General features: G+C 45.8%; 1 protein-coding gene across 1 annotated transcript in view; it reads right to left on the reverse strand.

Annotated features, from left to right (window-relative positions):
* Positions 1–620: 620 nt before the first annotated feature.
* LOC147526224 (netrin receptor DCC-like) overlaps positions 621–24,648 on the reverse strand; it is a 572,075-nt gene continuing 548,047 nt past the window's right edge. The window contains 3 exon segments of the mRNA XM_086630103.1: positions 621–646; positions 983–1,015; positions 23,997–24,191. Coding sequence (XP_086486229.1) covers positions 621–646; positions 983–1,015; positions 23,997–24,191 — 254 coding nt within the window.

Raw genomic sequence — 24,648 nt, forward strand, 5'->3', positions numbered from 1 at the left:
GATGTGGTACCCAGTACAAAATAAATCCTAGTGAAGAAATATGCTCTGGGTAACCTCCAGGTGGAAGTAAAACCTATGAAAGGGCCAAGAGTTGACTTTGATCTTCTAAATAACGCTCTCTCGTCTTCCCTAGGAATTATCTATTGCAGATATTTGATATGTATCTATCAACTCACTAGAGCAGGGTAAGGTGCTACCTAAGTCAAGACAAGGATTTGAGGTTTACACCTAACTTTGCCTTTTAAACTAGCGGGAAGCGAGAGTTCAAATCCAAATCAACCTCCCAAGATCAGATCTAAGCTTTCCAAACATCACCATGACTGTTTCCTTGGGTAGATGTCGCATAAACGTACAAAGTTCTAGCTGTGATGGAAAGACAGACGTAGGGATAAATAGATCTAAAGTTAAAAAAGGGAAATAATATCCTAGCAACAGACTTCACAAGCGTTCAAAAGGAGACGGGAGCAGAGGAACTGTGACTAATCAGACAGACATATATTCGTAATCAGACGTATATTCCTATTTGGAAAACGTAATGATAATGCCTTGAAAAGTTGCCGAAACTTTGCTATTGTTAAACACGAGCTGCTGGTTTGAGAGAAAAGATGATTTACCATTTCTCACCGTGAAGCTTCTGAACTTTCATCTAAAACCCACAAAAAGGTGCAAAAGGAGCCTGGAAATTATGCCGAGCTTAATTATACTTAATGTGAATTATTCAGAAGTGCAGCAGAGAGACGAAAAATTTATTTCATACAAAGAAGCTTGACATTTTAATTGGTCCTTCAGCAAAAAGAGACAAAACAATTTCCTCTCCTGAAAATTTACATCTTCCCCATCAAAGCAGCAGCCTCAGCTGAGCAGAACTTCATTAACGAGATTAATTATCATGCCAGCCTCTGTCTCATCAGGTGTGCAGGGCCAGGTGAAACGCGTGGTCCCATTCCCGGGCAGAAAAGGCAACGGATCAAGGGCACCTTACCTTGGTCATTAGCCATTTTGTCCGGGTGCTCGACTGCAAGAAAGAGACAACGTCATTAGAAGCTGACAGCTCCTCGCAGGCAAGTCACCGCATCGCATCAACTATCGCTGACGGGAGGAGTTTTGTGCATTCCCTTTTTCAGAGAGATCCTGGAGAACCCAGAGGACAAACGTAGAATCATAGAATTGTCTTTTGGATGGGACCCATGAGGATCATCGAGTCCAACTCCCTGCTTCTCATAGAACCATCTAAAACTAAACCATACGTTGAAACGCTCCTTGATTTCTGAACACAGGTTGAATCATGTCTTACATTAGATATTTTTGCCAAGTTCTTAATCATTAGGAAACATTTACCGCAGCGTTTTTTCATTCTCTTGTTCTTTTCCAATATGATTTAGGAAGTTTAATTAAGCAGAGAGGGAAAAGAGAGAGAGAGATACTGCTGCTTTGAGTAATTACAGTCAAATCACCTCCAAGTTGAAAGCTTAGCCTGACTTATATTACCATTGTTTCGACTTTTTACAAAGGGGTTTAAATCTATTTACATGTTTTTTGCATAATCACCATAAAAGCTAGCGTGATCCCAAGTGCACCAGATAAGATTTCAAAATTCAACAGATATATTAGAAGCTTTGCTGCACAGCTACAACTTCTGACTATTTACGATACGGTTGAGGGAATTAAACTTTCCTTGGATTCCTCAGTAGCTACCAGTCCTCTGCTTAATAAATGATGCACGAATCTTAAGTAGAGGAAATTGGGAGGGGAAAAAAAGAAGTGATTCAGCACATGAATCCGGAAATCAAATAACCGCTGCCTACAGGTGCGGAATGTGCTGCTCCTCCAGCTACTAAAACCGCTCCGAAACCTCCTCTAGATCGTGGCATCGCGCTAGGAACAAATGGAAGTACTGACCCAGCAGTAATTTACAGTTACAGACACATCTATGAGCTCAGTGTCCCCCAAATCTTCGGTTAATTTGATTTTTCCTCCTTTCTCAGGCTTTTTCACCTCCATCCCAGCACTGATGCCACTTAGACGCTGCCTTGGCTGGCACTGCTTGACGTTTGCTGCCTTCTCCAGGTGACGGAGGAGGTGAAAGCCCCGACACCTCCATGAAATGCTGTAGCCCCGGGGGGGTAATACCTGATATTGGCAAAGGTTGACGTTTGGTGCCAGTTATGAACCGGGATGCGGTGCTGAACCACGCCGAGGTAGCATTAGAGGGCACTGCAGTGCTAGAAATGCTGCCCTACACCATCCGCGCCAAAAAGAAGGGTCAAAGAGGTGGGAGACAAGGGCAAATTTTTTACTTTCTACGTATCGATGTCACGTTTCGTGTGATCCTGACATGCACTCTTGGATTTTCTTGTAATTAGAGGAGTTCAGTGCTCATGGAAGGTCTGTTTATAAATGCTGGCTGGAATCCAGAACAGGTACGGTTGAGCAGAAGACAGCATAAGCACATTTAATTAAGTGCAGTTCTGAGATTTGCCTATTTCTATAGAAGATTCAAAAAAAAATAAATCACTGATAATTTATTTAAAAGATTGAGGAAATCCTCTTTCCTTTCCGTCTGTCACCGGTTCATTCACTCTTTAGTTGCCACGTTTCAACGGGCAGTTGCAAATAAATTTCACACTATTTATTTACTTCTGCCACTTCCTAAATTCCTGCAAATTTAGGTGCCATAATGATACGGGGATAGGTATAGGAGTAGGCATAAGACTACATAAGACTATATTAGCTATTATTTCTATGGATAGGTATAAGAATAGGCATAAGACTCTGGGAAATACATAGCTCTGTGAAATAGCTCTGTGAATTGTTAGAAGTTTCTTCTCTGAAAGGGTTGTCAGCCACTGGAATAGGCTGCCCAGGGAGGTGGTTGAGTCCCCATCCCTGGATGTGTTTAAGAATAGGGTGGATGAGCTACTTGAGGATATGGTTTAATGGGGATTAGGGATGGTTGGACTCGATGATCTCTAAGGTCTTTTCCAACCTAGAAATCTATGAATCTATGAATCTATGAATCTATGAAGTTATCAAATACTAATCCCTGCTTTGAAACACTAACTACCCGAAAAGAAAGCCGGTAAGAGAGAGCTAGCAAGGTTGTAACTCGTGACCCATAGGGAGAAAGAAAAGACAAAGAGGAGAGATAAGGACTAACAAGAACTAACATTTGTCTTCAAACAATAACAAGTAGGAGACGACCAGGTGTCCACTCAAGGCCAGGCCAGGCTGGGAACCGATTTGGCTCCGCAAGCCCAGCCAAAACAGGAATTCTAGGGAAGAAGTGAAAACACACAGTGAGGAAGACCTACAGCCTTCATCCCGAAGATCCCTGCCCACCGCCACCAGGAGGCGTGTCGAGGAAGAGCCTGAGGCGGATCCTGAGGCGGGGACTATGGAAATGATCTCCAGGGAGAGACTGCCCTTTTGGGGAGGGGGTTATGAGTGTGTCTGTATAAATACAAGAAAAACTGCTACGGCAGGTGTGCACGTTTGTGGTGGAGCGATCCCTCGTGCACCCAGCGCTGCAATAAACATACCTACTTTACAACTTTCCAAGTTGTGGAGTCTGTTTCCGCACTTCAGTTTTGGCAAGCCAGCCAGGAGACTCTCTGCTCGACTGTGGAACCAACTGCGGAGCGGACACCCCTAGGCGTACCCCGAGAACTTGGGTAAGAGTGGCCGGAGACGTCCGGCGTATGGGGCTGCTGGTAAAGTGCACAGAGATCCGGTGTGCAGCGTTGTCTCCGGGCAGGGCAGGGTGCCCTGCGGTAAGGAGGGCCCTGGGGAGTTTGCTGCCTTAGAGGATCAGAGACTGGTGAGCTGGAATCCGTGCCAGCAAGAACCAGAGACTGAAACCAGAGACTGGTGAGCTGGAATCCGTGCCAGCAAGAACCAGAGACTGGGACCAGGGATTGGTGAGCTGGAATCCAGATCCGGAAACTGGGCCAGCAAGAACCAGAGACTGGCAGGCCGCTAGCGATCTTGTGAGCAGATCGAGCAAACTCAGAGGCTATCGCTACTTCCCTAAAGGGCGAGGCGCCGTTTCGCCGCTTCACTCGGGCGCCTGAACACTGAGTCTGACATAGAGGGGTGGGTAAGTAGCGCAACCTCACAGTCATGTGGCTTATGTAATATTAGCAGCTGCAGGAGGGGTAATAGCTGGGTTGATAATTGTCTGTTATCTGCTGTGTAAATGTTCTGTTGTTCCTGTTGTTCCATGTTTTGTGTAAGTAACAAGAGAAGACATTTCGTTCCAGCTGCACTTGGCCCTACATCCCGAAAAGGGTGAGAGGTGTCAGAAAGCAGGGGGGGACGATTTGAAATCTCTATATACTGCTATCTGTTGTAAAATCTGCTACCGTGTATTTTGTAAAGTTTATACCATTCAAGGTTTATACCATCTAACATCAGCACATATAATAAGGCCTTTGATGTTTGTATAAGTTTGCTGGGCTAGCCCTGAAATGTGTGATTGTGTGATTAATCACTGAGTGAGTGTTTAAGCAAGTGAGACACAGCCTGGCTGCGGAGCAAGTGTGGCATTCTGATCCATGGTCCCGTGTTCTCTGCGAGGAGAGCGGCCGGAGACGAGTGAAGTGTGTGATATTGTAAAAGCGTACGTGTGAGTGAGTGAGACGTGTAATTGTGCACGAAGCGAGTGCAGAGTCTGAATCCGCGGTTCAGTTCTCCCATGAGGGAAACAGCCGGAGACAGACAAAGCAAGTGACAAACTAAAAATTGTATTATTATTCACACGAGCATCAGACAGAATATTAAGGTGCAGTTAAAAGGGAGAAATGGAGTAAAGGGAAAGTAAGTGAAATGGGGGGAGGAAAAAGTAAACCTTATGAAAAATCCCCTTTGGGATGTATATTAACACACTGGAAAGATACAGTGGGACAAGGAGGCACGGAGAATACAAAGAAACTAATCAAATATTGTAACCAATGGTGGCTGCTTTATAAGCTAGAAAATGAAGCTAAATGGCCCAGTGAGGGTGGAACACTAAACTATGACACGCTTTTACAATTAATGTGTTGTTCCTAAGAAGGGAAGAAAAATGGGATAAAGTTAAATACGCAGATATGCTCTTTGTTCTCCGAAATAACCCTGAATGACAGAGAGATTGCGGACTAATGCCTCCACGAGATCCTATAGTCCTCGCATTAGAAAAAGAAAACAAGAGGGCGAACAAAAATAAATTAAAAAGCTGCTGCTCAGCCTGCAGCATTGGACAAAGGTGTACTAGAAAAAGTAAAACCCGCCAGGGCTCAGAACAAGATCTAACTGATATTTTCAAGCCTCCCCCTCAATCTCAGGAGCGGAATGAGGATTCAAACGAGACCCCTACTCCTCCAGACAGCCCGATATCCTCCCGCACTAAGAAAAAACAGTCGGCAGCAACAGAGCAGCCGGCAGCAGCAGAGCAGCTGGTGGCAGCAGGCACCCCTCCGGGAAGTAGTAGGACCAGATGGTGGGACAATAAGAATTAAGGTACCTTGTTGCGGCCGAAGACGGGGAAGCAAGACGCATCAATATGATGAGTAAAAAGGCTTCAGCTTTATTCTGTGATACTGCTCTTTTTATAGCATAGCTCGGTTCTGTGCACGCTTTCATGCGCTGTACTTAGCAAGCTAATTGGTCTAGCACTACTGTTCACGCGACAAGCACGAGTATGATACACACTGTGATTGGATACAGATTTCTATATTTGTTACAATATTTTAATATTTTGCAGTTAGTATGTTTTGCTCAGAATCTTGTTTTTCATAGTTTCATCCTTCTTGTTTTTTTCCCAGGGACAGTGTGTTTTTCACAGCTTCAACCTACCTTCTTATCTCAAGGACAGTGTTCTTTTTATATTCGCTGATACACATTCCTTACTGTTAACACTTGGGCTGCAGCATCTCCCCCTCTTTTTTCAAAAACGGCGTGCGCTATAGCTGACAAGCGTTGGGTCATACATTGCATTAAGCATGGTCCAAAAAGCAAGAGAAAGCCTAACAACAAAAGAGGCCCCAAGCACGTTTTGATGAGATCTCTCACCCAACCATCTATTCCCCAGGAAGTCAACCATCCATCGATGCCATCTACCTCTTTCAAGGCATGTAGTTTGTCCTTTAGTTGTTTAAGTTTTCTATGCACTGACTCTCCTGGACCTGTTAAATTCATACAACACATTCCTTCGATCTCTTCGCAACCATGCCCATGGGCTAAAAGCAAATAGTCAATCGCTGCTCTGTTTTGCAATACTGCATGATTGACACTTTCTACATCTTTCGTTAATTCATCTAGAATGCTGGATGTTAAGTTTATCTCGTCACGAGCCCAGCAACCTAGTTGTTTTGCTAAGGTGAGCGCTTTTGCTGCTGCTAACCCTGGGAAAAGTGTGGAGGCAGCTACTCGTCCAAATTCACTCCAAAATGTGGGATTGCCTACACTGCTACAGTCTAGATCATGTAGGCTTCTTTTTCTCCTGGTGTGATTTTTACTCCATTTTCTTAATAGGGATATATTGGGATGGAATAAGGCTAGTTGGCCTAAATAACAAGGACTTCCTTCTGGTTGTTTTGGAATGCCATTCCATGCCCTGTCTCTACAAATTAAGAAAATTCTTTCGGGCAACCTTCGAGGTTCAGTAATGTTGCTGCCATTGCAGCTCGAGTATAGAAAGCGAATTACCGATGTGCTGTCAAGATTAGAATCTAAGGTTGCCCATAGTTTCCTGGTTTTATTCAAGTTGTTTGGGTCTAATGGCAAAAATGAAAACCATCCTCCTATTTTCCCAGCGGTAGTATTTGCATGCATACTACCAAGCAGGTCTAGTTCTTCTAGATTAGACTGGAGGGAAGCATTAAGTGCATGAATAAGCCGGCGTTGTACTGCTCCGTCATACTGTTGAGGGGTCACTCCATAGATCGTTGTGGTATTGAAGTTGCTATATGTTAGGTTGGTGGCGTTTACCAGCCCTCTAAAGGCTGCCACTTTCCATGTTGGTACTCCTATGAGACAGGTACGGAATGGGTTTCCAATACCACCCAGGGCTAGGCAAATTGATGACTGGTTTGTTTTGTTAGCAATGGTTACCCAAATGTTGTCTCTCGGGCTGATGGAGTTGATTCCATAGGTCATTTGGCACCAAACTAAGATTCCTGTTACTATGAATATTGTCTTACCAATAAACTCCTCCATTCTTATCATGACGTCTACACTGCTTCTGATATCTGGTACCCATCACTTGTGTCTTTTGTGCTACTTCTACAACAGTCAGTAGTTTTTGTAACCTAAAGGCTGCGTGTGCTAATATAGCTTCTTCTACACTTTCAAACAACGCAGTTAACCTGTGTCGTGACGCGTTCTCTATTCTAAGCCAAGTAGCGAATGCCTGGTATGGGTTAATATCTAAAGCGTGTCTACAATCTGTACAGCCTTGCACTGCATCACGTTGCGATTCATGACATATGCGACTACAACCTCCACACTCTATAGTTATAATTTCTAAATTCCTACATCTACACCTGCAGTGTGTTAGCGGGTATAATTTTGCAGCTTTGCGTGTGCGTATCAAACTACGGATAAAGGCAAAATCTATCTCATCTGGATCAGAGTCGTCTAATACGTTCTTTGGAAGATTTAGCACTTCTTCTATTCTTCTGCAGAGAGGTCTGAGTCTTTGGGAACTCCTGGATTGCCTCCGCCTTCGCCTTTCAGTTCGCGCGTTGGGGGACATCTCCCCCTCTTTTTTCAAAATGGCAGCGAGTCGCTTTACATCTTGATGGCACCGTTCAATAATAGCCTGACCCGTACTGTTGTACGGAACACCTTTTCTATGTTCAATTCCCCAATCTGCTAAAAATGCAGCACATGCTGTTCCTGCGTATGCAGGAGCATTGTCTGTTTTGATGACTTGTGGTAAGCCAAGGGCAGCAAATGCTGAAAGCCAATGTTGTTTTACACATCGGTGACGTGGATATGGCGCAGTGGACCAAAGGTGGGAAACTCAGTTACATCAGTTTGCCACACTCCTCTTGGTTGCAATCCTCGAGGGTTGGTGCCTTGCAGCGACGATGGCACGGGCTTGTGCTCGCGACAGTGCAAACTCTTTCTGAAGAGGTCGAGCAGATTGGTGAAAAAATTTGTGTGATCGATCAGTGACAGCGTTGCCCCTTTTTCTTTTCTCGCACGAATAAAACTCTGTGTAGGAGACTGGCAATTTCAGTTACTAGCATATTGTTTTGGTACAGCCTTGCAAAAGCAGTTTCTAGCATACTACTTCCCTTTCCGAGGGCCTTACTATTTCCACTATACCCAAGATTTCGCTGAGCAGGAGGGTGTCAATCGGCAGGGTCGTTGTGGAGAAGGGAGGCAGGCACGGCACCTTCAGGGCGTCCCCTGTTTATCCACACAGTGTGCTCTGCAGCCTCCCTCAGCTCCGCTCTGAGCCATCTCTTTTCACCCTTAGCAGAGTCTACGACAAAGGTACTGACACGGCGTTGCCGCACGCGTGGCCAGTGCGTGCAACAAGGCTGCCCAGTATGTGCTCTGCCGGCTAACAGCGGTTTTTGCGAATCGCAACATGTTGTTCAATAACAATCCTCCTAGCTTCTCTTTTCAAAGTTACGTGCTTACAACTAAGTCCAGTTAGTAATTCTTTGTCATTAATTTGGTACCAGTTAATTCTTTTCCTTCCAGTAGCTACGGGTGGAATCCATACACTTTCCGATCGGAGAAAAGACACAAAGCATATATACAAGCAATATATACAAGCAACTTTCACACACGTAATATACTAAATCATAAGAAACATAAAGACAGTTTACATATCAATATACAATCCTCTACCACAATTCTCCCCGAATGCTCTTCAAACCATTACAATCGTTCGTGGATGGACTTACCATGGTCACTTAGATTAAAACAACACGTCTGTGTAACGTGGTTGTTGCTGGCACTATCTACAAATTTTGATCCTAATAAATTTAACTCTTGTGGGGAAATATACGGAAGATTGCCCCTTTTTTGTTTATCAAACATTTGTTTTAACGTTAAATGAGTTTGTTCAACAACAGCTTGTCCCATAGGTGAATGAGGGATGCTGGTAGTGTGAGTCACTCTCCAATTCTGTAAAAAGGCACCATACTGGATTACTGTCTGTCTCAATTTTCTTTGGTACTCCCATGGTTTTCTTCAGTGTGAGCAGTAGCAATAACAAAGGCAGAAAACATATTTAGATCGATTAAACGATGGAATATAAGTAATATCAGATTGCCATAATTCATTGGCACATAAACCTGTTGGATTTACTCCTGCTGGAGTATTTGAAGGCACAATACATTGATGGTCAAGGTAGGCACATACAATCTGCTAAGCTTGATTTACTGTCTGACCTGACAGAGAGCATCATCTACTACCAATTGACAAACTGTAGGACTATTCATCATTTCTTGAAGCAGTACAATCCAATGATATTGTTGCGTGGGTCGTTCATTGTTAAGCACTGGAACTGAAAAGGCAAATCTAGGACAATCGTTAGGGTGTAAATAAATAAAAAGGTAAAAAGGTGAAATAACCCAATCTTTTAAATCAATCGCCATCAAATGCTAACATTCTGGAATCATAGTAGGATTTGGTATTGTATTAATAGCTCTTAAATCTTTTAACATAAATCTCCATTTTCCTGATTTCTTTGGGATAACAAATATTGGAGGGAATTATATGTCCTAATTTGAGCTGTTCATTGACTAATTTTTGAGTTCAGTTCAGTCGCTCACCTTTTAGTGGCCACTGATCAACTCAGACCGGCTTGCCAGCTTGAGTCAGGGCTGGACATCAGTGACGTGCTAAAAATTTGAGGTTAGCCTCACATTCCACTGATTCAACAAATCCCGACCTCATAATGTACATGGGACATCAAAAACATATGGTTTCAAAATAGCTTGTTTGTTACCTGGGCTTACTGCTAACAAGGTCTGTGCACTCTGCTGTGGGATCTGTGTTCCACCTACTCCGATCACAGCTGCCAGGGCTTGTATCAGAGGCCGAGAGGGCGGCCAGTCAGGATTTTTCATTATAGATACATCAGCCCCCTGTGTAAACTAGGCCAGAAAAGCCTTCCCATTAATGATTACTGTTAAAGGAGGCTGTGCAGCTGTGACTGTCTATGTCCAAAATTTTTTTTTTTGTGATAGCAGAGTGACCTTTATTGTTGTTATACACGCAGCTTTTATAGATTATTACTCTGGCCACGATGTGTCCATGCGGCCCTCACCCAACTGTGATTGATTACAAACAATAGTGCACGCACCTATTTTAATTTTACTATTGGCTATGCCTAAAAAGGAGCTATTTTTTACTTGCTAAACTAAACATCATTTTCTCACACACTCTATATCAACTTCCCAAACTCCTCATGTCAACTTCTCACACTCCCTGCACCAGCTGTTCACACTCCCTTTTCTTTCTCATCCTCTTTATCGGTGTTTCCCAACTTCAGAAAAGAGCACAGGCTTAAATCATCAAGGTCAAACCTCAACTGTAGCTGTGTGTATGATGCCACAACAACTCCCCCCTTTTTTGTTTTTCTGTGATCATTACTTGATGAACCGTACTCTGTACCGTCTGCTGGGAGCGTGACAATAGGCAGGGGGTGATTATTGCTATGCATAAAAGAACTACTAGCAATATAATGTCTGCTTTATTAAAGATTTTAACCATCCTGTCAATTAAGAGCATTGATAAAGCAGAAGCTGTAGCATTAATTTGTTTTGCAAGCTAACAACCCAACTTATTCAGTGTAGTTAACACCTGTGCCACTCCAACTCCTGGTGCAAATATTGAAGCCGCAATGATTTTAGCTGGTTCCCAAAATTTTGCTTTATAGTGTTCCGAGCCTACATTGTGACACACCTTTACTAAATCTGCAATCGTTTTTGCCCGATTTCTGATAAGATCAAGAGCTCGTTGGCAGTCTGTGTTAGCATTTTCAATGGCTGACTGGAATACCAACACATCTGCAGTAGCCGGATTTTCTGTTTATCTCTGAACTGCCATTTGTAGCTGATCAAAGAAATGCTCATAAGGTTCCTGTGCTCCCTGCCGAATGGAAGCAAAGGAAGCCTCCCCTGTCCCAAAAATCAGGGACACGTCTTAATGCTCTCGTAGCCAATTCAGTCAGCTGTTGGAAAGCCACTTGCTGTAACCCTGCCTGTGCCTAATTTTGACATGAGTGACATTTATTCATCTTAAAATATTTAGCTCTTGATTTAAGAGATTTAACACCTATAACACTTTAGCTATTGTTTCATTGGGAGATTTCCCCATCATTCCTCTTTCTTGTTTCAAAAGCATATTCTCCAAAGTACCATGTGCGTGTTCTATGATCGGTTGCCCAGTAGGATTGTAAGAAATACCAGCAACATGCTCAATACTTTATGATGACAAAAATACATATGTCTGATAAGAAGTGTATGCCAAAGTTCCTGCGAGCGTAAACCACGAGGATTAACACCATTCACTGGTGGCACGATCGTATTTTGACAGGTACTACACAATTGTACAATTGAGCGGGCTTGCTCTCTTGTTATACCAATTGTCACCTAATAGCATTAGCATTCTGATGGTAGAAGTCCTGCAAGATTTTGCCTGTATTAACGAGTTTGGTACCAGAGCTGCACTCGTGAGAGGCTCAGCTCGCCTGTTCCCTTCTGCTATAGGCCCTAGAAGCGTGGTGTGCGCTCGCAGATGTACAATGGAATGTGCATGTTTACGGTTTTGCAACACTGATATTAACTGTTGAAATTGCTGGAACAAAAGAGGATTAGTTATTTCCCGCGATGCCGATCGAGACGATCCAAGTTACGATGTGCTCTCTCTTGGTACAACCTGGGCCACAGGCAGCGGCCGGGCGGGGGGGGGGGGGGGGGGGGGGGGTCAGCCCTCCCTCGCCTCAGCCGGGCGGGGGGGCGATGACGACCCAGCAGCCCTGTGCCGCCCCCCCCCTTGTTGTTGTTGCTCTTGTTGTTGTTGCCGCAGCTCCGGCCGCTCGCGCTCCGTAACCGCCGCCGCCCCCTCCCGCCGAGGGGACCATCAGCCGCGAACGAACCGGCGCAGCGGGGCCCGCAGCGCGTCTCCGTCCTTTCCAGCCGCGGTTCGTTCCTGCACACGAGCGGCAGCGCCGAGGCAAACGCCGCCCGCGGCCCCGGCCGGCAGCAGCAGCGGCGTTCCCGGGGCGCCGCCGGGCGCGGTGGGCGGCGCGGCGCGGGGGTGCCGGTGTACCGACTTCGTTGGAAGAGGGGGAAAGAAATAAGTCTGTCTTTCGTTCGGGGCCCTGGATTAAAAGATTCGATGATGACTTTTCCAGGCCGGCAGCATCCCCACAGGTGGCTGCACGCCAAAGTTTAACGTCTATAGTGTCCCAAGTCCTTGTCAGGTATATATTTGAAGAGCTTGCCTCCGGTACATGGGCTGATACCCAAACCAGGAGTACTGGGAGTTTTATCAAGTTAGAACTGTTAGTAGTGCTGGTTTCTCTAGCACTTTGTCCCAGTCGCTTACCTCCTCCTGTTGAGGCAGTTGTTGCTTTTTTGTGTTTTTTTGGTTTTTTTTTTTTGTTTTTTTGTTTTGTTTTTCAGTCGCTTACTTCTTTTGCATACCCCCCTGCAATCAGGGGCCAATATCTTTTTCCAAGTTTTAGTCCACGCTCCTCTAAGAAGCTTTTCAACAACGACAATGCAACGTCCCGTTCCATCATCTCGTTCCCAGGCTGTCATTGCAGCATTCCCATCCCGAACCAGACCTCGGTCTGCCTGACTCACCGGTCAGTCCGTAGCGCTACGATTCCGCCTCTCTCGGACGATCCGCCTCTCGGGCTATCCGCCTCTCTCGGGCTATCCGCCTCTCTCGGGCGCCGGGATGGCCGTCCTCTCTCTCGTCCGCGTTGTGGTCGTTGAAAACCCTCTTGATCACGTCGGGGTCACCAGATGTTGCGGCCGAAGACGGGGAAGCAAGACGCATCAATATGATGAGTAAAAAGGCTTCAGCTTTATTCTGTGATACTGCTCTTTTTATAGCATAGCTCGGTTCTGTGCACGCTTTCATGCGCTGTACTTAGCAAGCTAATTGGTCTAGCACTACTGTTCACGCGACAAGCACGAGTATGATACACACTGTGATTGGATACAGATTTCTATATTTGTTACAATATTTTAATATTTTGCAGTTAGTATGTTTTGCTCAGAATCTTGTTTTTCATAGTTTCATCCTTCTTGTTTTTTTCCCAGGGACAGTGTGTTTTTCACAGCTTCAACCTACCTTCTTATCTCAAGGACAGTGTTCTTTTTATATTCGCTGATACACATTCCTTACTGTTAACACTTGGGCTGCAACAGTACCTGTCCCAGTTTTAGCTGGGACAGAGTTTTTTTTTTTTAACAGCCAGAAGAGCTCCCTGTTTTGGTTTCACTCAGAGGCTCACTCTGAGAAGAATGTTGATAGCAAGCTGATGTTTGTGGTTGGAAGTGAAACTCCAAGGACTTTTCAGTGTGCGGAGTACAGAAACACGGCAGGATAAGGGGGGAGCATAGCTGGGACAAGGGGGACACGATTCCCCTTGTCATTTGTGTGGAACTTAAGACTGAGGGCCAAACTGGCCAATTAGTATTCCATATCATGCAGCGTCATGCCCAGTATAAAAGCGAGGGTCAGCCGGGAAGAGGGGCTTTTGCGCTTTTGCTCTTTTTGCACTTTTGCTCTTTTGCGCTTGCTGCGCTGTTGCTCTGCTGTTTTTTTTTCTTTCTCTCTCTCTCTCTTTCTCTCCCTCTCTGCCCCTCTCTATTTCGGGGCCTCGCGTTCGTCCGGGATTTGCAGTTTTTCGGGACGAGACGGGCTTCGCATACGAGGGGTGGTGAGCACCTACATTGTATTAAATCATCTGTATTAAATCACTCTTATCTCAACCCACGGGTTTCACGTTTATCCTTTAATTCTCTCCCTCATTCCTGGGGGTGGGGGAGGGGGAGTGACCGGCTGTGTGTGGGGCGGTTCAACATAACCCACGACAGTACCATTTTCCTATAATGATTTAGTGGAATGGAAGACAGCTGCTCAGGAATATTGCAGTGATCCAGTAAGCACCACCCAAAATCTTAGATTCATAATAAAGCAGCACAACCCTGATTGGAATGATAGGCAATTATTGTTAGAATGTTAACGGAGAAGACAAAGAAACAATTAGTCATAAAAACTGCTGGAGATCTTGCAAAAGATCACTATGAGGCTAGGGGAGGAACAAAAGGAAATGGAATTTTTATTAGATACGGTGGCAACATTCGGTTTTAAATCAAGCCTTGATGCTTTTAGGAAATTATTGAATTGTAGTAAAAGGAGCAACTGGCCAGAGTGAAAAGGCTTACTTTTTGAACCTTTAAAATATAAACTGGGTAAGCAAGTGGGCATTCATAAATTCTTGTATATGCCAAACTCCCCAAAAGCCCTGTTGGGAAGAGATCTATTAGAACAATTGGGAGCCACGATAAAATTCAAGAAAGGTGAAATTACTCTGGAGGTAAATGATCATCAGTATGTACAAATAATGAGCTTGCTTTTAGTTAATATTCCCACAGAAGGAAAAATCGACACGGAAATCACTGACCGGGTGTATCCAGGAGTTTGGGCAACTGATGTTCCAGGATGTGCCACAAATGCCCAGCCAGTGGTAATAAATTTGAAAAGCGAACACAGAGCGGTAAGAATTAAACAATACCCACTAAAAGGAAGATAGGGAAGGATTTGTCCAATCATAGAAACAAAATAACAGAGGATCAATACCCTGTGGTTGCTAATCCATATACCCTGTTAACCACTCTGACTCCTGATTTGACTTGGTTTACAGTTTTAGATTTAAAAGATGCCTTCTTTTGCCTCCCTCTCCATGAAGCCAGTCAGAAAATCTTTACTTTTGAATGGGAAAATCCCAAGAGTGGTCGAAAGACCCAGCTCACCTGGACGGTGTTGCCACAAGGTTTTAAGAACAGCCCTACGATCTTCAGAAACCAGCCAGCAAAAGACCTAGAGTCATGGGAACCACCACAAGAAGAAAGAAAAGTATTACAATATGTAGATGACCTCCTTATCGCGACCAAGACCAGAGAATCCTGTGTCATCTGGACTGTAAGTTTACTAAATTTTCTTGGGCTCCAGGGGTACCGGGTGTCTCAGAGAAAGGCAGAAGTAACATTGCAACAAGTTACATATCTTGGGTATGAAATCAGTGCTGGTCAGCGTTTCCTGGGACAAGCCTGAAAAGAAGCCATATGCCAGACTCCCCAACCACAGACAGTGAAAGAGCTACGAACTTTCTTAGGAATGATGGGGTGGTGTCGACTCTGGATATACAACTATGGCTTGCTTGTTAAACCGCTGTATTCTTTAGTAACATCCAGCCAAAATTACCTCCAGTGGGATACGGAGTTGAACCAAGCATTCCACCAGCTGAAAAAGGCCCTGATGTCAGCGCCAGCATTGGGACTTCCTGATGTGAGTAAACCATTTTTCTCAGAGAATAGCATTAGGGATACTGGCATGGGACCTGGGACCATGCAGACGAGCTGTGGCGTTCTTTTCCAAACAACTGGATGTTGCCGCGAAAGGATGGCCCAGTTGCCTGAGAGCGGTGGCAGCAGTCATCCTGAATATCCAAGAGGCCCGAAAGTTTACCTTAGGCCAGAAAATGACTGTTTTCGTGTCCCACACGGTGTCCGCAGTCCTTGAAGCAAAAGGGGGACATTGGCTCTCTCCGCAGAGGTTCCTGAGGTATCAAGCCACTATGGTCAAACAGGATGATGTAGAAATTATAACTACTAACATTGTTAACTCAGCTTCGTTTCTTAGTGGGAATACCAGAGAACCAGTGGACCATGACTGTCTCGAACCAATTGAGGCTACGCACTCCAGCCGCGCTGACCTCAAAGATGCCCCCATAGAGGGGGTAGAACACTGGTTCACAATGGAAGCAGTTATGTTATGCGACATTCGGGATACGCCGTCACCACTTCTGAAAAGGTAATAGAATCGGGACCATTACCAACTGACACCTCAGCACAGAAAGCTGAAATTATAACCCTGACTCGAGCTCTAGAAAGAGCTGAAGGAAAAGCTATCAAGCATGCAGAAGAGACTTTAAAACTTTTAATGCAGTACAACTTCCTGAAAGAGTGGCAATTATGCACATCAGGGCACACCAGAAGGTGAGCACAGAATTGGAAAGAGGGAATGAACTGGCGGATAGAGAGGCAAAACAGGCTGCTAGAAAAGAGATACAGGTAGAAGGGGCATTAATCCCCAATGGATGCATATTTTTAGAAGGTATACAAAGGAGGACCGTAAACTCATTACAGATCTAGAAGGATCATATAATGAGGATGGGTGGGCCATGACACCACACAAAAAACTTATAGTTCCTTCTTATATGGTTTGGCCATTAGCCCGAGAAGAACACAAGAAAGGCCATTGTGGGGTGGAAGCATTATACAAATATCTTATCACAAGTATAGTGGCTCGAAATCTATATACCACTGTCAGACAAGTAACTCAGCAATGTGATCTCTGCCTCCAGACTAATCCAAAAACCATTGCACAAACAGAAATGGGCCAAATGGGGAAAGGGAATGTTCCAGGACAACATTGGCAAATTGATTTCTCGGAACTTCCTAGAAAAGGGGGGTATCGATATTTGCTTGTACTAACCAATACCTTTTCAGGCTGGCCAGAAGCCTTTCCATGTAGAACAGCTAAAGCTCAAGAAGTAACCAAAGCATTACTCCAAGAAATAATACCCAGGTTTGGAGTCCCAGCAGTAATATCCTCAGACAGAGGAACCACACTTTATCTCTAAGGTAGTGCAACAAATTAGTCACCATCTAGGAATAGATTGGCAATTACATACTCCATATCGGCCACAATTGAGTGGCCAAGTAGAGAAAATGAATCATTTGATTAAATAACAAATTGTTAAATTTGGACAGGAAACTAATTTGGCTTGGCCCCAATCTCTGCCTCTGGCAATTTTACGAATATGAACCAAACCCAGAGCAAAAGAAGGGCTGAGCCCATTTGAGATTTTATATGGGCGGCCTTATGGAGTACGAAAGGGAGTGTCTTCACAAATTGGTGAAGAAATTATGACTTCCTATATGGTGGCATTAAGCAAACAACTCAGAAAAACTGAAAAACATGTATTTGGAACTCGGAGCAGAGGTCTAGATGGACCTGTACATAATATACAACCTGGAGATTTTGTATATGTCAAGTGTCTTGCAGGAAGAACTTTGGAACCACAGTGGGAAGGACCATTCCAAGTACTCCTCACCTCCTACACAGCAATCAAGATCAAGGAGCAGAATGCCTGGATTCATCACACCAGAGTAAAGAAAGCCCATAGATCTCCATGGAAGGTCACGCAAGTCCAAACAGGGAAATTACTTTTCTCATGGTCATAACGACTTCTTTGCCTCAGTCTTCACTGGCAAGAGCTCTAGCGGCATGGCCCAAGTCACGGAAGGCAAAGGCAGGGACTGGGAGAATGAAGAACCGCCCACTGTAAGAGAATCATAGAATCATAGAATCATAGAATGGTTAGGGCTGGAAGGGACCTTCAAAGGTCATCTAGTCCAACCCCCCTGCAAGGAACAGGGATATCTCTGTTTGATTTCTGCGGAGATCCACTTCAGAGCAGGTAAGACTGCGACTGGGGAGAGCTACTGCAGGAAAAAGCCGAAGAAAAGCTCTTTTCTAGGGCTTTTCTGGAAGCATTTTCTAGCCGGGACCAGATCTGCCGCTGTTGGGGGCGGTGCCGGCGTAGGCGGGCTGCTGCGAGAGCCGGGCGGAGTCAGCACAGCTGTGAGTCACTGGGCTATAAATAGCCTCAGGGAGGGCAAGGACTAGTCGTTGCCAGCCGAGAAGGAGCTAAGGTAGGTTATTGTTCCCGCCTAACGAGGGGACAACTGCTGCAGTTTACAGCTCCTTGGATGGGATTTGGAGTACTACATCTTATGAGGGAGTCATGGTGGCCACTCGGAGGGGGAAAAATGTGCTTTCAGCACCCACTCGAAGGGATGTGGGTGTTCAGATCACAGGCTGTGAGGAATGTCACAGCTTATCCTTGGTAGCTGGGAGCAACCCTGAGGATGGCTGTGCGAGGTGTGAGCAGGTTGATGACCTGCTAAGCCGGGTGGCGCAGCTCCAGGATGAAGTGCTGGAGCTCAGGGAGGAGGTGAGCAGGTTAAGAATAATTAGGGAAAGCGAGAGGGAAATTGACAGCTTCCATAATCTGGTTGTGGCAGAGCAGAAAGAAGTGGAGAGGTTAAAGGGGATCAGGGAATGTGAGGAATTAGGGGACAAGGAGCAATGGCACAAGGTCCCTGCTCGGTGTGGCAAGCACAATTGCCTGGCAATTCCCTTGCCCCCCCCAGGTGTCCTTATGTAACAGGTACAGTGCTCTGCGAGGGGAACTGGATGACAGGGAGGGTGATGGCTGTCCCTGCTTGGAGGTGTCTCCAAAGCTGGGTCGGACTGCCATCGGTATTAAAACCTCATCAAAAGAAGAAAACATAGACGAGGGCCCACGCAGAGGGTTGTCTAAGGGGAGTCAGTCTGCTCCACGATTTCTGACTGCCCCTGTTAAAAGAAAAAGGAGGGTAATTGTCATAGGTGATTCCCTTCTGAAGGGAACAGAGGGGCCAATATGTCAACTGGACCCAACCCACAGGGAAGTCTGCTGCCTCCCTGGGGCCCGCGTCAGGGACGTCACTAGGAAACTCCCTGGTTTGGTACAGCCCTCTGATTATTATCCATTACTGGTAATGCAAGTTGGTACTGATGAGCTAACAGAGAGAAGTCCAAAGGCCATCAAAAGGGACTTTAGGGCATTGGGGTGATTGGTCGAAGGATCAGGAGCCCAGGTAGTGTTTTCTTCAATCCCTTTAGTGGCAGGAAAGAACATAGAAAGGAACAGAAAATCAGATTTGATTAACAGATGGCTCAGAGGCTGGTGCCACTGACGGAAATTTGGTTTCTTTAATCATGGGGAGGCTTTCCCTGAACCAGGTCTGATGGCACTGGATGGGACATGCCTTTCTCAGAGGGGAACCAGGGTCTTAGCTCAAAAGCTAGCAGGGCTCATTGGCAGGGCTTTAAACTAGATTTGAAGGGGGAGGGGGGGGAATATCAAGAATGATAAAGATATGCTGGAAGTACCTGTAGAACAGAAGAAGGGAATTCCAGCCGCTCCAGCCAAGAAGTCAGATTGATACCGCTGTCAGCATGGCACCAGTGCTAGCACCGAGGGTCCAGAGGCTGAGGAAGGATCGCAGGTATGTTCAAACGAACTTACACTGCCGTCCAAGAGAACCCCTGTCGCTCCAGCCAGCGAGTCGGCTTTGTCGGAGGCCCAGCTGAGGTGTATGTACACCAACGCACGCAGCATGGGAAATAAACAGGATGAGCTGGAGATGCGTGCACATGAGCAGGGCTACGACCTTATTGGCATCACGGAGACGTGGTGGGATGACTCCTATGACTGGAGTGTCAACATGGAGGGGTATAAGCTTTTTAGAAAGGACAGGAAGGGGAGATGAGGAGGGGGTGTCGCTCTCTACGTCAGCAACCGGCTGGAGTGCGTGGAGCTTCGCCTGGGGTTGGAGGACGAGCTGACAGAGAGCTTATGGGTCAAGATTAGAGGACGGGGACGGATAGGGGATGTTACAGTAGGGGTCTGTTACAGGCCACCTGGCCAGGAGGACAGAGCAGATGAGGCGCTTGATAGCCAGATAGGAGCAGCCTCACGGTCACAAGCCCTGGTCCTCATGGGGGACTTCAACCACCCTGACATCTGTTGGAAAGACAATACGGCAGGGCACAGGCAGTCCAGGAAGTTCCTGGAATGCGTGGACGACAACTTCCTCCTGCAGGTGATAGAGGAGCCGACAAGGAGGGGTGCCATGCTCGACCTTGTGCTCACCAACAGGGAGGGACTGGTGGGCGATGTGAAACTTAAGGACAGCCTTGGCTGCAGTGACCACGACACGGTGGAGTTCAAGATCCACGGGGCAGCAAGGAAACTATACAGCAAGCTCTGTGCCCTAGACTTCAAGAAGGTGGACTTCGGCCTCTTCAAGGACCTGATGGGCAAAGTGCCGTGGGAGGTGGCCCTGGAGGGACGAGGGGCCCAGGAAAGTTGGAGATATCCCTGTTCCTTGCAGGGGGGTTGGACTAGATGACCTCTGAAGGTCCCTTCCAGCCCTAACCATTCTATGATCTCCAACTAGATCAGGTTGCTCAGGGCCTCATCCAACCTGGCCTTGAACGTCTCCAGGGATGGAGCATCCACCACCTCTCTGGGCAACCTGTTCCAGTGTTCTACAACTCTCATGGTAAAAAATTTTTTCCTAATATCCAACCTGAATCTACCTCCCTCTATTTTAAAACCATTACCCCTTGTCCTATCACAACTGGCCTTCCTGAACAGCCTCTCCCCATCTTTCTTGTAGGCCCCCTTGAGGTACTGGAAGACTGCTATAAGGTCACCCCGGAGCCTCCTCTTCTCCAGGCTGAACAGCCCCAACTCTTTCAGCCTGTCCTCATAGGAAAGGTGCTCCAGCCCTCTTATCATCTTCGTGGCCCTCCTCTGGACCCTCTCCAACTGGTCCATGTCCTTCTTATGTTGGGGACTCCAGAACTGGACGCAATACTCCAAGTGAGGTCTCACGAGGGCAGAGTAGAGGGGGAGAATCACCTCTCTCGACCTGCTGGCCACGCTCCTCTTGATGCAGCCCAGGATGCGGTTGGCCTTCTGGGCCGCAAGAGCACATTGCCGGCTCATATTGAGCTTCTCGTCCACCAGTACTCCCAAGTCCTTCTCCTCAGGGCTGCACTCGATCCATTCTCCGCCCAGTCTGTATTTGTGCCTGGGATTGCCATGACCCAGATGTAGGACCTTGCATTTGGCCTGGTTGAACTTCATGAGGTTGGCATGGGCCCACCTCTCCAGCCTGTCGAGGTCCCTCTGGATGGCATCCCTCCCTTCCAGCGTGTCGACAGCACCACACAGCTTGGTGTCATTGGCGAACTTGCTGAGGGTGCACTCCATGCCACTGTCCACGTCACCGACAAAGATGTTGAAGAGGGCCGGGCCCAACACGGATCCCTGAGGGACGCCACTCGTGACCGGTCTCCACTTGGACATCGAGCCGTTGACCACTACTCTCTGAGTGCAGCCATTGAGCCAATTCCTTATCCACCGAGTGGTCCATCCATCAAACCCATGCCTCTCTAGTTTAGAGAGAAGAATGTCGTGCGGGACAGTGTCAAAAGCTTTGCACAAGTCCAGGTAGATGATATCTGTTGGTCGACCCTTGTCCACCGATGCTGTCACCCCATCATAAAAGGCCACCAATTTGGTCAGGCACTATCTGCCTTTGGTGAAGCCATGTTGGCTGTCACCCACCACCTCCTTGCTCTCCATGTGCCTTAGCATGGTTCCCAGGAGAATCTGCTCCATGACCTTGCCAGGCACAGAGGTGAGGCTGACCGGCCTGTAGTTGCCCGGGTCCTCCTTGTTCCCCTTTTTAAATATGGGGGTTATGTTCCCTCTCTTCCAGTCATCGGGGACCTCGCCAGACCGCCACGACTTCTCAAATACAATGGCCAGTGGCTTGGCAACTTCATCCGCCAGTTCCTTCAGGACCTGCGGATGGATCTCATCAGGTCCCATGGACTTGTGCACCTTCAAGTTCCTCAGATGTTCCCGAACCTGCTCTTCAAGTACAGTGGGCGGTGGTTCATCCTCACAGTCCCTGCTAGTTCTTTCCACAGCTTGGGTGGTAAGACAAGAGGCTTTATCAGTGAAGACTGAGGCAAAAAAGTCATTGAGTAACTCAGCCTTCTCTATGTCCTGGGTAACCAGAGCACCAGTATCCTTCTGGAGGGGGCCTACATTCTCCTTGGACTTCCTTTTGTCCCCTACATACCTATAGAAGCTTTTCTTATTGCTTTTTTATATCCCTTGCCAAATTCAATTCCTTCAGGGCTTTAGCCTTCCTCACTTGATCCCTGGTCACTCGTACAGCTTCTCTGTATTCCTCCCAGGCTATCTGTCTCCACTTCCACCCTCTATAGGCTATCCTCTTCATTTTCAGTTGGTCCAGGAGCTCCTTGCTCATCCACGCGGGCTTCCTGGTCTTTTTGCCTGACTTGTTCTTCATCGGGATGCACCTCTGCTGAGCTTGGAGGAGGTGCTCCTTGAATGTGGACCAACTTTCCTGGGCCCAGAAATATCTTCTCAGATCTCATTAGTCTGTGCTTATTATATTTTGATGCCTGGACTCATTTGAAACTCAGGCTAATAGACTTCTGCTTGGCACCAACTGCGAACGTGAAATTAAGTTGGCACTGGCCGCTCGATGGAAATGAAGCACCCGCGAAGTGCTCCCTCTTCACATTTCATGGCTGCGGAGAATGAATAATCAGGATCTTACCCAATAATTCACTCAAAGCAAAACATTACTTGGACAAGTCAGTCCTGCAAACCTGGGCAGGCGGTGATAAGCTCACAACAAATCGATACAATTTTTCATTTATTATTTTTTTTTTTGGCCCTGACTCTTGCTAATTCATGAAAACTGTCGTACGAGGATCTTCATTGAAATCCTTCCTTATTGACTGAATCTGGAGTTTCCCCTTCCTTCCCTCGGAGGCAAAAACCAGCAAAATTTGCTATTGCCGTTAAGTTTTTGCTGAAAGGCGAACTCAAATATGAACAAACCAATTCCCCCAAAGCAAACGACGTGGCATTGCTGTTTGCTGCAGTCATCCTCCTTTTTTTTTGTAGAGCTCACGTTAATCAAAGTCACTTACAATTGATTAAAAAGAGATTTGAGTGCGATCTCTCGTTCCAAGCCTCTCCGGCTCATGTTTTGAGTCCAAATTTCTCCCTAATTTCCCTCCGGTTGGGACTTCTCAGGTCCAACTTGTGGCCAATTTCAGTTCCCTCCTGCCAAGATGTTATTTTTTTATCTACAAATCTCAGCATTTTCTCTAGAGGAGACACAGCCAAAGCGTTCTCTCTCCTACGCCACGCTTCTTTCCCGCAATAGGTTTGCTGTTGACATCATTCGAGTTTTTGCATTAATTACACATCTTTTTAAACAGAATTTCCTACTTTTATGCAAAATGAGTAATATGAATGATAGTTAAAATCCAAAGGAGCGAAGCCGTGGTAAGCACCTCGCTTCCCACTCACGATAATATCGTTTAGGTCTTCCTCATTAATAATTTCTGGGTAGATCATGTCAGAGCAGATGATAAATACATCGGTGCTGAAACACTAGTCAAAAAAAAAAGCCAAAAAAGAGGTGCCCCTGTTTTGCCAGATCCTTGTCACTAAGGGAGACAGATCAGGTATTTAATTAATCTGTTATTAATGAGAGGTAGTGAAAAATATCCGTGAATATATAGTGAAAATATAGTGAAATATAAACTTCACTATATATAAAAATATATAGTGTAAATATAGTGAAAAATAAACTTTCCCCGTGCAAAATCAAGCTGTCTGTCAGATTTTTTTTTCGTCCTAATTTTGCATGCGTACTCTGCTGAGAAGACCGAGTCGTTAGAGGTTCCTTCAGACACCAGAGAATCTAAAATGAAAAGAGATCTCCCTAGAGAAAGCCCCTCAGATCCAATTAGCTTTATCATTGATGGTAGAAAGTTAAGTAGTGTCAGAGAGCTTTCCCCCATCTATTTGGATCTAAAAATATAGTTCCTGCCTCACTATGTGGTTTATTTTCGTCAACTACTGTAGGTAGCATTCTGCTTTTCTCTCTCAATCATAATTACAAGTAGGAGGATCTCTTCTGGTTGACATGGAATTAACTGCAAAGCTCCCAAGAAAGCGTAAAGAAAATTCTACGTCTCGTTACTATCCAGATGACACAAATCCAAACCTTTCAGCGTCTGGAAGAAAATAGGATCGGAGAGAGGCCCAACTCCCTTGGCGTTACGAGCTTGGATTCTGAAGTAGTAGATGGTGTCGAGGTTGAGGTCCATGATCTGGTGGGTGAGGCGTTCGCTGCTGATGGACTCCATAATCCAGTCATTGATGGGAGAGTTCTTGTCCAAAGTATAGAAGAGGATGTAGGCTGAATAAACACAGGCTCTCGGTTAGCACTTACTTCAAGCAAATTTGAATGTGCTTCTGTTGGGAACTAGAGAGAAAAGTCAGGTTTCTTAAAAATCAGGGTTGGCTTTTTCCAAGCGGGGAAGGTAGAGTGTCTCCAATCGAAACAGCTTTGAGGAATATCCCTGCCCATGGCAGGTGGGTTGGAACGAGATGATCTTTGAGGTCCCTTCCCACCCAAACCATTCTATGATTCTATGAATGTTACCAAAATACAGATCGGTCTGTTTTTAGAACATAATGACAATTACGGTGTTCACGGTGAGAAATATAGAGAAGCTATGTGATATTTCTTGACAATACAGGGGAAAGTGTTTTGGGGAAAAGAATTAAGAATTATAGCACTGAATATGAGTTTAGAATTTTAGAGGTAGAAGCACCAGTGTTAGGAAACAATAATTTGTAGGAATAATCTTGGC

The sequence above is a fragment of the Tauraco erythrolophus genome, chromosome W (genome assembly GCF_009769465.1).
Source record: "Tauraco erythrolophus isolate bTauEry1 chromosome W, bTauEry1.pri, whole genome shotgun sequence".
NCBI lineage: Eukaryota > Metazoa > Chordata > Aves > Musophagiformes > Musophagidae > Tauraco > Tauraco erythrolophus.